Source organism: Panicum virgatum, chromosome 3N (assembly GCF_016808335.1).
Source record: "Panicum virgatum strain AP13 chromosome 3N, P.virgatum_v5, whole genome shotgun sequence".
NCBI classification, from domain to species: Eukaryota; Viridiplantae; Streptophyta; class Magnoliopsida; order Poales; family Poaceae; genus Panicum; species Panicum virgatum.
Window position 1 is genome coordinate 48,275,383 of NC_053147.1, and position 14,815 is coordinate 48,290,197.

Below are 14,815 nucleotides of genomic sequence, written 5' to 3' on the forward strand. Positions count from 1 at the left end.
GAAGACTTGTAGATGGCACGCGATCTGACCGTCGTCGCGTGGTTAGATTATTCGACCAGAGGTTACTTGTAGTACATTTGACCGTCGTGGCTTGATGTGACTGTTTGACCTCGTTTGATAGCAAAGTTTATTGCCGGAGCAGCAGGTCTTTAGTCTCTGCCAAACTCGTAGCTAGCGAAAGCTGTGGATATGGCGTTGTTGAGGCCACCACCACCCCATTAGCCCCTCCTCCATGGGCACCAGTCGTCCATTCTTCTTGGGCACAAGCCAGGTCTGCGTAGAACGGTCCACCATAATAATACCAATAGTAATGACATGTGAAAACGATAAGATTGCTAGTTTCTTGGTCCGATATAGGATTCGTCCGTTTGTGGTTATGCACGGGTCTTTCCTCACCACGGTTGGGCCAGTCTACCTACATGACACGCCACTGTCCATGGACCAGACATCAGATACATCGACATCCATCCAATGCGCAAGTAAACTCACGTGTTCTGCGACTAGAGAAAGACTAGCTGATACTGGTAAGTTCGTACTCGATCCTGATGACTTGTTTCTGACCAAACTACTGAACTAACACCATACAAAAATATTGGACGTTTTCTTGGTGATCTTTTTATTTATTTTGTATTTAGTGGGTTGGTAGCTTTATAAACCCTGGCATTCTTGTCCCGGAATATCGATCGCTTCGTCCTTGCCTGCAGCCATTGAGCTACCCCGTAATTGAATTGAATTGCTGTATAGTTCTAGTAATGCTTCGCTATCATTTAGCTGGATTCTTCTAAATCATAGCGAGCTAAATGATAGCGAAGCATTACTAGAACTGTACAAAGCATCACAGGTTCAGATCTTTGCGGAGGAGCCGGTACTGTAAAACATTGGTTCTTGGTCAGCTAAACTTCTGAATGAACAACTGTGTTCCAACAAGGTTTCAAGATCTGTAGACCCCGGAGAGGTAGGTAGTTTCCACTGTTATACAAAACATAATCCTTTCCGTTTTTAATCAATGATTAATTGAGCTCATCCAGGTGGAACATTGAACAGTCGAAGACAGGGGGTTTCCATATGCTAAAAACAGCATACCAGTGAGGCCCTTAGCTTGGATATGCTACATGTTCTGGCCTTTGAGTAGCTAGATCTATCAGAATTCTGAACTTTTTGATCCGTGCAAGCAGCGATTGTCAGGTAGACGAAGGAATGGTCGCGCTGGCAGCTGATGGGTTCCATTCCTCCCAGGCTTTGTATCAACAAGAGCTTCACAAACTCAAGAGGTCCAAAACATATATATCATTAATTCAAGACTAAGAAAACTATATAGCTCCATTTTATTTCCTGGAATAGAACTAAGAAAACTCTCTCTCTCTCTCTCTCTCTCGTTTGAACAGCTGGATGAAAGAGATGAGACTGGAGGAGCTAGAGTTCGCGAGAGTGATGCCGCTGGTCTGCCTTTTGCCACCTGCTTCCACCATGTTCGCCTCTGAGCTATCCGAGGCTAGCCTTGCCTATGCCATGGAGAACATCCTAGTGACCGTGGTCGATGACATGTTTGACGTCGGGGGGATCAATGGAAGAGATGGACAACTTCATCACGCTCATCGACAAATACCGAAACTCGCACGCACATGCCCTTCACATGATGCACCATTTCGTTCCTACGGATCGACAAATGTCTATCAATTATATTTATTTATATATATACAAATCTGTTGTTGCAGGTGGGACGCGCACGAAGAAGTTGGCTTCTGCTCCCAGAGCGTGGAGATTGTTTTCCGCGCCGTCTACCACACCAGCAACCTCCTCGGAGTCAAGGCCGCGGCAGTGCAGAACCGCAGCGTCATCCACCACATCGTCGAGCTCGTATGTCTCTTTCGATCGAGATCACTTCAGCTAGCTATCTAGTGAGCAATGTATTGGCGGCTGAAGCCTAATATGATGCTTGCTTGCAGGGGGCGGGCCTGGCGAGGGCCATGAGGGCCGAGGCGGAGTGGACAATGAGCGGTGAAAGCATCTAGGCCCCTAATTCGAGTTTTGGTAATTAATGACAACGGTTTGTGGATTAACGATTTCATTTGAGATAATGAGTATAGGTTGATCCACGGATGAAAGAGTTTTGGTTGTGAACGTATGGAGTTTTGGAGATGATGAGCAAAGCTCGGGCTCAAGGCAAAGGTATAAAATAGGGCTTTTATATTTTACCGGTCACAAGGCGTTTAGTGGATGAAAAGTGACCGGATTTGTTGGATAGATAGCCGTACTATCAAGAGGGGTTGTGTACTCATGCTTGACGGGTCTTTAGTGCCATTTTGCTCAAAATGTCTAGTTGCATGCATGAGGGCTAACGGCGTTTTGAAAAGGTTTGAAATAGACTAAGTTCGAGAACTGACTGAGTAACGGCGGACAGTCTGCGCCAGAGGGGCGGACAGTCCGCGCCCGTTCCAGAGAGCTTGCAGAGGCTCTGGTGGGCTGGCGGACAGTCCGCACCAGAGGGGCGGACAGTCCGCTACCGTTCCAGAGAGCTTGCAGTGTCTCTGGTGGGCTCGCGGACGGTCCGGCCCAGATGGGCGGACGGTCCGCCACTGTATTTCAAACTTGTACCAGAAAGGGTGTCTGTCGGTTTGGGCTCAAAAGTTAAACTGCGGACGGTCCGCTCCTGAGGCGCGGACGGTCCGCAGGCTAATCTCAAAATTGTTCCAGAGACGATGTTAGTCTCTGGTGGGTTGGAACTCTTAACTGCGGACGGTCCGCCACTGGGGCGCGGACGGTCCGCCAGGGCTTAACGGCTAGTTCTGACATGCATTTATTGCACTCTAACTCACTGGTTTATAACGGCGGACAGTCCGGTTTTTGAACCGCGGACGGTCCGCGATTTCGCAGAAAAGAGTGTAACGGCTAGTTTTTGGAGGGATGTCTATATATACCCAATGCCCGGCCATTGGGTGGTTCTCTTGGCCATTTGGATAGCATTCTTGACACATTAGAGCTAAGGCATCCCTCTCTCACACACACTTGCTTAGAGATTGCATTTTTGAGAGTGTGAGAGCTTCCTAGTGCATTGCATCAAGAGTTTGAGCTTTGTGGCATTAGGGATACTTCAAGCAAGCGTCATCAACTTGTTACTCTTGGGAGTTGCCGCTCCCTAGACGGCTTGGAGAAGTGGATTTCGTGGAGCTCCTCCAAGGAGATTGTTGAGGAGCCCCGATTTCGGTTGTGAGAGGTTTTGTGCTCACCTCACCGGAGTGGTGAAGAGCAACTCTAGTGGAATCGAGGTGTGGAGCGGTTCCTTGATTCAAGCCGGCTCAAGATCAAGAGGTTCTTGATAGAGGAGCGGTTGATTCTTGGAATCCACCTCAACGTGGATTAGGGGTGACCGGCAAGTCATCGACACCACGGGATAATTTCTTGTGTCAAGCTTGGTTACTTCCCTTGCTCTCTTTAATACTTGTTTTTACTTTGAGCAATTTACTTTACTAGAGCTTGATTTGTGACTTGTCACCCTAGGTTGCAAACCCATCTAGAGTTAGTAATAGCATGACATAGGGCTTTCCTTTGTTACTAATTAAATTTCTCTAGTGTTATTGGTTTTAGATTTTAAACCGCCTATTCACCCCCCCTCTAGTCGGTGTTCTTGATCCTACAAGTGGTACCAGAGCTAAGTACTCCATTAATTAAGGATTTAACTATCTTGGAGTAGAACAATGACTAGTGATCATGGGATTCATGTTGGGAAGCCACCGTTCTTTGATGGGAACAATTATGATTATTGGAAGACTAGGATGTCGGCTCATCTCAAAGCCATGAGTAGAAAGCTATGGAGAGTAGTAAATGATGGATATGTCATTTTGGACCCAAAGAGTTTGACACCCCTAGATGAGGAAAATGAGACACTAAATGATCAAGGGGTTAATGTGCTCTTTAGTGCTCTTGATGTAAATGAATTTAATAGAGTCAAGAGCCTCACAAATGCAAATGACATATGGAAGAAACTCATGGAAATTCATGAGGGTACATCAACGGTGAAAGAGGCCAAGCTATACTTGCTTAAAGGAAATTTTAGTGAATTTACCATGAAGAAGGATGAGAGCATAGCCGAGATGTTCAACCGGCTAAATGACATTGTAAATGATCTCAAGGGACTTGGATTTGAGGTACCGGATGGGGATTTCAACCACAAGTTTCTTAGATGTCTTCCGGAAAGATATGACACAATTGTGACCTTACTTGTAAGGTCAAATGTGAAGACCGCAACTCCCACACAAATATTGGGAGAAATTCTCACCCATGACATGTTCAAGAAATCTCAAGATGAAGCTCATGGTGGAGAAATTGATATGAAAAAAAAGTGTGGCATTCAAAGCTCAAGATAGCAAAAATGAAGAAGAAAGTGGATGCCAAGAAGAAGAATCGGATGAGGAGATGGCTCTCTTTGTCAAGAGATTCAATAGAATGATGAGCAAGAAGAGCTTTGGCAAGAGAGGCCAATCATCAAGAAAAAATCCTTTTGTGGACAAGACTTGCTTCAATTGTGGTGAAGTAGGTCATATCATTGTCAATTGTCCAAACAAGAAAAAGGACAAGAAAAATGATGAAAAGAAGAAGAAGAAGTTCATCAAGAAGAAGAAGAATGGCCAAACTTATTTTGTTGAATGGGATTCCGATGCAAGCTCCGATGATGATGATGATGATGATGACAAGCCATCCAAGGGAGTTGCCGGGATTGCCATCAAGGAGGCTCCATCACTCTTCTCTACACCACATTGTCTTATGGCAAAGGGTGGTGCAAAGGTACAACAAGATGGTGAACTTGATGAATTTTCATATGATGATCTTGTTGAAATGCTTAATGATGTCGATGAATTCATGACAAAGGAAAAGGCTAAGTTGAAGGACTTGAAGTTGAAGTTTACTTCTCTTCAAAATTCCTATGAGGAGCTAAAGACTTCTCATGAGAATCTCAAAGAAACTCATGAGAAGCTTGAGGAAGCTCACAATACCTTGCTTAGTCATGAAAGAAAAGCAACATTGAGCATTGGTGTTAGTTGTGATTTAATTGATGATAAATCTTGTGGCTCTAGCTCTACTAGTTCTTTGTGCACTAAAATTGATAACCCTTCTTGCAATGAATCTCTCATTATGGAAAATGATTTATGAAAGAAAGAGGTTACTTGCTTGACTAATGATTTGAGAAAATGCTATGATAGTAGAGCAAAGTTTAATCATTGTTGGGCAAGCTAAAAGTTCACCTTGAACAAGCAAGGGTTTGGATATATTCCTAAGAAAGGGAAGAAGGCTTTTGTGCAAACTAAAACTACTTTTGTGAAGAGTAGTGGCAAGCCATATTGTGAGAAATGCAAGAAGGTTGGCCATGTTGAGAAGAATTGCACCAACAAGAAAGTCATATCCTTTGATTCAAGTTACATGCTTATGAAAAATTCAAATGGCAATGTTAGTGCAAAATTTGTTGGTATACCTATAAATGGTGTTAAAAAGAATGCCATTTGGGTGCCAAAAGTCTTGGTCACTAATGTGGTCACTAACGTTCAAGGACCCAAGAAAGATTGGGTACCTAAAAGAGTTACTTTCTCTTTGTAGGTGAATTACAAGTCCGGAGGAAGACATTGGGTGCTTGATAGTGGATGCACTCAACACATGACCGGAGATCAAATGATGTTTTCCTCTCTAGATGAGAATGTTGGTGGCTATAGTGACATCATCTTTGGTGACAATAGCCGGGGCAAAGTCAAAGGAGTTGGTACAATTCCTATCTCAAGCAATCATTCTCTCTCAAATGTATTGTTAGTTGATTCTCTCAAGTTTAATCTCTTAGCGGTCACTCAACTTTGTAATTTTGGATATATGTGTAGTTTCACTAAAGATGATGTTGTAGTGACTAGCTTGGATGGAAAAGATCACATCTTTACGGGATTTAGACATGAGGATGTATATCTTGTGGATTTTGCAACTAAAGAGGCAAATTTGTCCACTTGCTTATTCACTCAATCATCCTTGGGTTGGTTATGGCATAGAAGGCTTGGTCATGTTGGCATGAAACAACTCAACCGACTTTTGAAGCATGATTTAGTAGTTGGCTTGAAGAATGTGAAGTTTGATAAAGATAAGCTTTGTAGTGCATGTCAAGCCGGAAAGCAAGTTGCAAATACTCATCCCACTAAGAGTGTCATGTCAACCGAGAGACCATTGGAATTATTGCATATGGATTTATTTGGACCTACAACATATAGAAGTATTGGTGGAAATTGCTATTGTCTTGTGGTAGTGGATGATTACTCAAGATATACATGGGTTTTTTTTCTTCATGACAAGGCCGATACATATGACACATTCAAGAAATTCTTTACAAGGGCCGAAAATGAATTTGAGCTCAAGGTGAAGAAAGTAAGGAGTGATAATGGAAGTGAGTTTAGAAACACAAGAGTTGAGGAATGGTGTGATGTGAAAGGAATCAAGCATGAATTCTCAACCAAGTACACTCCGGAACAAAATGGTCTTGTTGAAAGGAAAAATAGAACCTTGATTGATATGGCAAGATCAATGCTCTCCGAGTACAATGTTTCGGATAGCTTTTGGGCCGAAGCAATCAACACGGCTTGTCATGCCTCAAATAGATTGTATTGCCATAGATTTCATAACAAGACCCCATATGAGTTGCTCATTGGAAGGAAGCCAAATATATCATATTTTAGAGTGTTTGGTTGCAAGTGCTATATTCTCAAGAAGGGAACTCGGTTATCAAAGTTTCAAAGCAAATGTGATGAGGGTTTTCTTCTTGGATATTCATCTAATAGAAAGGCTTATCGGGTCTACAACAAAACACATGGCATTGTTGAAGAAGCATATGATGTTGAGTTTGATGAAACAAATGGTTCACATTATGAACAAGAAAATCTTGATGATGTGAGAAGTGATGGGTTGAGAAATGCAATGAAAAACATGTCAATTGGTGATGTTAGACCAAGAGAAGAAGATGAAGATGAAGATGGTCCTTCTATCTCTACAAGAGTTAATCCTTCAACTTCTATCTCAAATGATCAAGCACAACAAATTGTACAAGATTCAAGTAATGATGATTCTCAAGTACAAGATCAAGTTGGTTCATCTAGTGCACCTTCTCCATCAACTCAAGAACCCATTGCTCCTCAAAGAATTCATCATGTTCTTGCAAAGGATCATCCGGTGGATCAAATCATGGGTGATATTAGTAAGGGTGTCCAAACTCGATCTCGCATTGCTTCATTTTGTGAACATTATTCTTTTGTATCTTTTCTTGAACCTAACCGTGTAGATGAAGCATTGAGAGATCCGGATTGGGTGAATGCTATGCATGAAGAATTAAATAATTTCACCCGGAATCAAGTTTGGGATTTAATTGAGAGGCCCAAGAATTATAATGTTATTGGCACTAAATGGGTCTTTAGAAACAAGCAAAATGAAGATGGAATGGTTGTGAGAAACAAGGCAAGATTGGTCGCTCAAGGCATCACTCAAGTCGAAGGTTTGGATTTCGGTGAAACATTTGCTCCCGTTGCTAGATTAGAAGCTATTAGAATTTTATTAGCTTATGCTTGCTCTCACAACATAAAACTTTATCAAATGGACGTGAAAAGTGCTTTCTTGAATGGCAATATTAGTGAACTTGTTTTTGTTGAGCAACCTCCCGGTTTTGAAGATCCCAAGAAGCCAAATCATGTATACAAGCTCTCTAAAGCTCTTTATGGTCTTAAGCAAGCTCCACGAGCTTGGTATGAAAGATTGAGGGATTTTCTTATCACTAAGGGCTTCAAAATTGGTAAGGTTGACACTACTTTGTTCACTAAAGATATTGGTAAAGATTTGTTTGTTTGTCAAATTTATGTTGATGATATTATCTTTGGTTCAACTAACCCAAGTTTTTGTGAGGTATTTGGTGAAATGATGTCTAGGGAATTTGAGATGTCCATGATTGGTGAATTGAGTTTCTTTCTTGGACTTCAAATCAAGCAACTCAAGGAAGGCACCTTTGTGTGTCAATCAAAATATGTAAAGGATGTCTTGAAGAAATTTGGTATGGAAGATGCAAAACCAATCAAGACTCCTATGGCCACCAATGGGCATCTCGACCTAGATGAGGGAGGTAACCCGGTTGACCAAAAGCTTTATCATTCTATGATTGGTAGTTTGCTTTATTTGACCGCATCTAGGCCCGACATCATGTTTAGTGTTTGCATGTGTGCACGATTTCAAGCCGCACCTAGAGAATGTCATTTGACCGCCGTTAAAAGGATCTTGAGATACTTGAAATATTCTCCTAATATTGGTTTATGGTATCCCAAGGATGCTCATTTTGATTTGGTTGGATTCTCGGATTCGGATTATGCGGGGTGCAAGGTTGATAGGAAGAGCACTTCCGGTGGTTGTCAATTTCTTGGAAGATCTCTTGTATCATGGTCATCAAAGAAGCAAAATTCCGTGGCTCTTTCAACCGCCGAAGCGGAATATATCTCGGCCGGAAGTTGTTGTGCTCAATTGTTATGGATGAAGCAAACTCTTCTAGATTATGGTGTGAAATTTGATGAAATTCTCTTGTTATGTGATAATGAAAGTGCCGTGAAGATTGCCTCTAATCCGGTTCAACATTCAAGAACCAAGCATATTGATATCCGCCATCATTTTCTTAGAGATCATGTGAACAAGGGTGATATCATGATTTATGGTATTGGCACGGATGATCAATTAGCCGATATCTTTACCAAGCCTTTGGATGAATCTCGGTTTTGCAAGTTAAGAAATGAGTTAAATATCATTGACTTCTCAAATGTGGCTTGAAAACTAGCACATGTGGCATATGGTTCTTTCATGCACTTCTTGTTTCATTTTTATGAATTTTTGAGGTATTTTTGAGCCATTTATGAGTTTTCATGATTCTACTCGATTTATTTTTGAATTCTTGTTGAAACTTGCTCATATAAGTCGTTTGAAGGTTTTCATGCAACATTTGAGATTTTTGGATTTTTATATGAGCAATGATCCCAAATTGGAGTTGGAATTGAGAAAATTGGCAGAATTCAGACTTGTCAGATTTTTGGTAGCGCGGACGGTCCGCGGGTAAGGGGCGGACAGTCCGCAGTTCATGGGACTTGTTCACCAGAGGCTCTGCAGAGAAGTTCTCAACCGCAGAAATACACTGCGGACGGTCCGCCAAAGGACCGCGGACGGTCCACCAGAGGCTGTGCAGAATTCAACAGAGGCAGTATCAGTCGGGCTGCAGTGTAAAGATTGAAAGGCGGATGGTCCGCCGGGATATCGCGGACAGTCCGCGAATGGACAGAAAGGTGGGGTCGTCCAGACTTGATTTATAAGAGGTGTCCCCCTCACTCTCCCCCACCAAACCACACATATCCTCCAAAAAGCTCTCTCTCTTTCTCTCTCAAGCACGTGGGGGAGACAACAAGGTCAAGCCTTTTTGGAGTGGTTCCCGGACGGTCCGAGAGCATCCCCGGACTCTTCTCAAGATTGTGCATCATGTCCTCTCGGTATTTCAATGAATCCCTAACTCTTGTTCTTGGATTTCTTTATTGGAAAGAGTTAGGGTTAGATGCTCCGATCTATTTTTTGACCATGGATTCGTGCAAATACTTGGGGGATCTTATTCCTAGTGATGAGGAGTTGCTAGAGTTAAAGTTTGGTTGGTTGTTTTGAATCAAAACTCAAAATGTGGATGAATCAAAGATGAGGGCGATTTTGTGTTCCTGCGCAGAACAGATGGGTCACGGACAGTCCGCCTGCTGGACGCGGACGGTCCGCTGTGGTAGTTCATGAACCGCGGACGGTCCGCGTTCAGAAGTGCGGACGGTCCGCTAGTATCAGTTTTTTCAGATCAGTGCTGAATTGAGTTATATCATTAAGGATTGATTCTATAACTTTAGTAATTGTTCTTATGGTTAAATCTTGATCTCAGGCCACCCCAGAAGATCATCAAGGCCACTGCTTCAAAAATTAAGAAGGCAATGACTTCCAAGAGACAAAGGGACAGTGATGACTCGGACGATGTGGACTATGCTCCAAATGTTAGTGAGATGGCTGCTGCATCTTCAGTGGGAGATATTGGTGATGAGTCCTCAGAGGAAGATACTGAGGGAGTTGACAATGATGTTACAGATTTGATGGGGCTAGATCTACCTAGCCGACAGTGGACTGCATAAAGCTATGCAAATGCAAGAGCAGTGGATCAGTTTAGCTTGCCTCGTGACACCAATATTCTCTTCTTCAAAACCGAGGTACAAAAAGATGTTTACTTTGGTCATCTAGTTAAGAAAAATGTATTCAAACATCAGACTATTGACCTAGGCTATATGAGACAACATCAAGTCATGTCTGATCTAGTGGATAGATTTCAGCAAATGGGGATAGCTAATTTTCTGCAACATAGGTGTGATTGGAATGAAACAGTGATACGCCAGTTCTATGCCACTCTAGAGATCAACATGGTTGAGGAAACATTTAGGTGGACAACTGGCAAAAGGACCTATGGTGCTACATTTGCACAGTTTGCTGAGGCAAATCAATTGGATTATAATTTCATCAATAGTGAGCAAAGTATGAATGTTGTGCTAGAAAACCCTCTAGATGAGAATGACTACCCCATGTTCTATGAGCCTGCACATCTTGGAATTGCTAGAACTTTTGGGGGTACGCAGGGTCTGAGGCATCATCCTGCAGTGATCAATAAAATTGTCAGAGTCACATTCATGCCTAAGAGTGGCAACAAGGACAAGGTTAGAGGGCACTATTGGAATGTGATATCTCATATCATGAATGGAAATAGAATCAATGTCATTGCTCTTATCATGGATCAGCTTGCAGACTTGAGGCTTAACATGGAGATGAACTTGTACTTTGCTCCATACATTATGTCCATCATCAAGGTCAAGACTAGCTTCAGAGGGTTATGTGAAAGTAAGCACACTCCTTTCAGGCCATTCAAGAATGACAATGCTTTTCTCTTGAGGCCTTTGACTCCCTTCCCTGGAGATGATATGGATGCCGAAGCACAGGGGCAAGATGATAGTGATGATGATGCTCATATGGGAGCAGCTGCAGCTCAGCATGCCATGCCACCACCGCATCCTCCAGTACAGCAGCAGTGGGCCCCTCCAGCTGGCTACTTTGACCCATACTTTGCATCCATGCAGGAGAGCATGTCCTCTCAGATTACGGGGTTAGCTAATCAGATGCAGAATCAGATGAACCTCAACTTTCAGAACATGCAGCAGCAGATGTTCCAGCCAATGATGGCTCAGATGCAGGGGTTTCATGATAGTTTACATTCAGATATAGCAGATCTTGACTCACGTTTTGAGGATTTGCCCTCCTTTGAGCAGTTTGAGCAGCTTGAGCAGAGACAGGACCAGCTAGAGCAGCGCTTTGATGCCTTCAGCACAGCCTTCACAGGGTTTACTGATCATTTCTACTCAGTGTTTCCGGCTCCAGTGCCGCCTCCAGAGTTCTACCCGCACCAGCCGTTCTACCCACCACCACCTCCTCCACCAGCCGTTTGACCTTATTGGGAATTGATGCCAAAGGGGGAGAAGGAGCTTTGGAGTGCTTGATCTAGGGGGAGCTCATGGACTTCTAATGGAGATCATTCATTTTCGGCTTCCGCTTGCCACTCTTGTTTATTTGTGTCTTGCATGAACTCTATTTAAGACTTGTGTTTGGATTTGAACATTTGGTTTGTATTGTGTGATGAACTATGTTGGTTTGTGCTAATCTTATCTCTTTATGTTCTTCTTGTGGTGGTGAGGTTGTGCTAACCATGTTAAAGTTCATATCATATATATCTTGTATCTTGTATGCCTCGATTTCCACCTGTAGGGAAAACTCCGTCAAAAGTTTCAAATATGTATATGTGTACTTGGTATTCATGAAAATTTATATGCACATATCAAGGGGGAGTTCTCTCTACTCATCGAACTTGGTAAATTTATTCATATCATATTCTGAAATTTTCATGAAAATGAGTAAGTTCTTCCAAAGTTCAATTCCAAGTCCACCTTATGCCTAGTGTATAAAGTTGACTTGAACACTTTTATCACTCCAAAATTTAGTGTCGTCATCAATTACCAAAAAGGGGGAGATTGAAAGCATCAAGGCCCCTAATTCGAGTTTTGGTAATTAATGACAACGGTTTGTGGATTAACGATTTCATTTGAGATAATGAGTATAGGTTGATCCACGGATGAAAGAGTTTTGGTTGTGAACGTATGGAGTTTTGGAGATGATGAGCAAAGCTCGGGCTCAAGGCAAAGGTATAAAATAGGGCTTTTATATTTTACCGGTCACAAGGCGTTTAGTGGATGAAAAGTGACCGGATTTGTTGGATAGATAGCCGTACTATCAAGAGGGGTTGTGTACTCATGCTTGACGGGTCTTTAGTGCCATTTTGCTCAAAATGTCTAGTTGCATGCATGAGGGCTAACGGCGTTTTGAAAAGGTTTGAAATAGACTAAGTTCGAGAACTGACTGAGTAACGGCGGACAGTCCGCGCCAGAGGGGCGGACAGTCCGCGCCCTTTCCAGAGAGCTTGCAGAGGCTCTGGTGGGCTGGCGGACAGTCCGCACCAGAGGGGCGGACAGTCCGCTACCGTTCCAGAGAGCTTGCAGTGTCTCTGGTGGGCTCGCGGACGGTCCGGCCCAGATGGGCGGACGGTCCGCCACTGTATTTCAAACTTGTACTAGAAAGGGTGTCTGTCGGTTTGGGCTCAAAAGTTAAACTGCGGACGGTCTGCTCCTGAGGCGCGGACGGTCCGCAGGCTAATCTCAAAATTGTTCTAGAGACGATGTTAGTCTCTGGTGGGTTGGAACTCTTAACTGCGGACGGTCCGCCACTGGGGCGCGGACGGTCCGCCAGGGCTTAACGGCTAGTTCTGACATGCATTTATTACATTGGTTTATAACGGCGGACAGTCCGGTCTTTGAACCGCGGACGGTCCGTGATTTCGCAGAAAAGAGTGTAACGGCTAGTTTTTGGAGGGATTTCTATATATACCCAATGCCCGGCCATTGGGTGGTTCTCTTGGCCATTTGGATAGCATTCTTGACACATTAGAGCTAAGGCATCCCTCTCTCACACACACTTGCTTAGAGATTGCATTTTTGAGAGTGTGAGAGCTTCCTAGTGCATTGCATCAAGAGTTTGAGCTTTGTGGCATTAGGGATACTTCAAGCAAGCGTCATCAACTTGTTACTCTTGGGAGTTGCCGCTCCCTAGACGGCTTGGAGAAGTGGATTTCGTGGAGCTCCTCCAAGGAGATTGTTGAGGAGCCCCGATTTCGGTTGTGAGAGGTTTTGTGCTCACCTCACCGGAGTGGTGAAGAGCAACTCTAGTGGAATCGAGGTGTGGAGCGGTTCCTTGATTCAAGCCGGCTCAAGATCAAGAGGTTCTTGATAGAGGAGCGGTTGATTCTTGGAATCCACCTCAACGTGGATTAGGGGTGACCGGCAAGTCATCGACACCACGGGATAATTTCTTGTGTCAAGCTTGGTTACTTCCCTTGCTCTCTTTAATACTTGTTTTTACTTTGAGCAATTTACTTTACTAGAGCTTGATTTGTGACTTGTCACCCTAGGTTGCAAACCCATCTAGAGTAAGTAATAGCATGACATAGGGCTTTCCTTTGTTACTAATTAAATTTCTCTAGTGTTATTGGTTTTAGATTTTAAACCGCCTATTCACCCCCCCTCTAGTCGGTGTTCTTGATCCTACAAGCGGCCACCTACCGTCCTTGGAGGAGTACATGGAGGTCACAGTGCCGTCGTTCGGGCTGGGCCCAATCGCCCTCAAGCCGCTCTACCTCATCGGGCCGGAGCTCACCGAGGAGGTGGTCCGGAGCCTGGAGTACCATGAGATGTTCCGGCACGTCGCCACCTGCACCCGCCGCCTGAACGACCTCCAGACATATGACATGGAGGAGGAGCAAGGGAAGACGAACAGCGTCCTACTGCTGGCTCGTTGCCACGGCGGTACCATCGAGGCGGCCAAGGCGGAGGTGTGGAGTACCATCATGGCGTCCAGGAGGGAGCTGCTGAGGATGGTGGTCAGGGACGGCGGTGCAGTGCCCCGGCCAGTGCGTCAGGAGTTTTGGAACATTTGCAAGATTGCCCACCTGTTGTACAAGGACAAGGACGGCTTCTCGTCGACCAGGGAAACGATACACGCGGCGAACGCGGTTATGCATGAGCCGCTGTCCTGGGGCGAGGAGGGAAGATCGACTCCCAGGCTGCCGCCGCATCAATATAAGTTGTGATGTTCTTTGCTGCTCATGTGATATACTTCTAAGAGTAAAATGCGCCACCGGTCCTTAAACTTTTTTGGGTGTGTCGTCCCGGTCCACAGACTTTTAAAGTATGTCATCCCCGTCCACGAACTCCTAACAGGTCTCTAATCAGTCTGTAACGGATCCAGATGGTCTAATCTTTACTCAAAACCCCCCCTGCAACTTTGTTTCTCGATAGAAACATCCCTCCACCAAAAATCAATCTAATCTACCGATCGTTACGTCCGTTCCTCTCCCATCGCGCGCTGGTTCGTCTCCCTCTGCGTATGTTCGCTCGCACGCTCGCTGCCATTTTGCTTCCCTCTGCGCACGTTTGCTCGCTCGCACGCTCGCTGCCGTTTTGCTTCCCTCTGCGCACGTTCACTCGCTGCAGTCACAACTCTGTGCACGCTCGCTGCAGTATGTCTCTCCATTCATTGGCCATCACGTCCGATTTGGGTTTGACAACTTTTTCAGATTCTTTTTTTTAACAAAATGACTTTTCAG

The 14,815-nt window shown here is 44.1% G+C and overlaps 1 protein-coding gene across 5 annotated transcripts; it reads left to right on the forward strand.

Annotated features, from left to right (window-relative positions):
• The first annotated feature begins 538 nt into the window (after window positions 1-538).
• On the forward strand, window positions 539-14,397 carry LOC120666053 (dolabradiene synthase KSL4, chloroplastic-like). 5 transcript variants are annotated; one of them, XM_039945842.1, is made up of 7 exons: window positions 539-955; window positions 1,029-1,085; window positions 1,176-1,271; window positions 1,386-1,602; window positions 1,716-1,857; window positions 1,947-1,994; window positions 13,760-14,397. In XM_039945842.1, exons 4-7 carry the CDS (start codon window positions 1,538-1,540, stop codon window positions 14,297-14,299), a joined length of 795 nt encoding a protein of 264 aa, XP_039801776.1. In that variant the 5' UTR covers window positions 539-955; window positions 1,029-1,085; window positions 1,176-1,271; window positions 1,386-1,537; the 3' UTR covers window positions 14,300-14,397. The 5 variants fall into 5 exon arrangements, 4 of the variants coding, with proteins under 4 accessions (XP_039801776.1, XP_039801777.1, XP_039801778.1 ...); XM_039945843.1 differs by having other exon boundaries at window positions 1,029-1,271; window positions 1,397-1,602; XM_039945844.1 differs by lacking the exon at window positions 1,029-1,085.
• Window positions 14,398-14,815: the final 418 nt, after the last annotated feature.

What these genes read in the sequence shown, in the direction of transcription:
- LOC120666053 (XM_039945841.1), top strand. Translation starts at nt 1,538, where the DNA reads ATGACATGTTTGACGTCGGGGGGATCAATGGAAGAGATGGACAACTTC. An exon ending in TTCATCACGCTCATCGACAA is followed by an intron (nt 1,603 to 1,715) that starts ATACCGAAACTC and finishes CTGTTGTTGCAG; the next exon opens with GTGGGACGCGCACGAAGAAG. An exon ending in CCGAGGCGGAGTGGACAATG is followed by an intron (nt 1,995 to 13,759) that starts AGCGGTGAAAGC and finishes CTTGATCCTACA; the next exon opens with AGCGGCCACCTACCGTCCTT.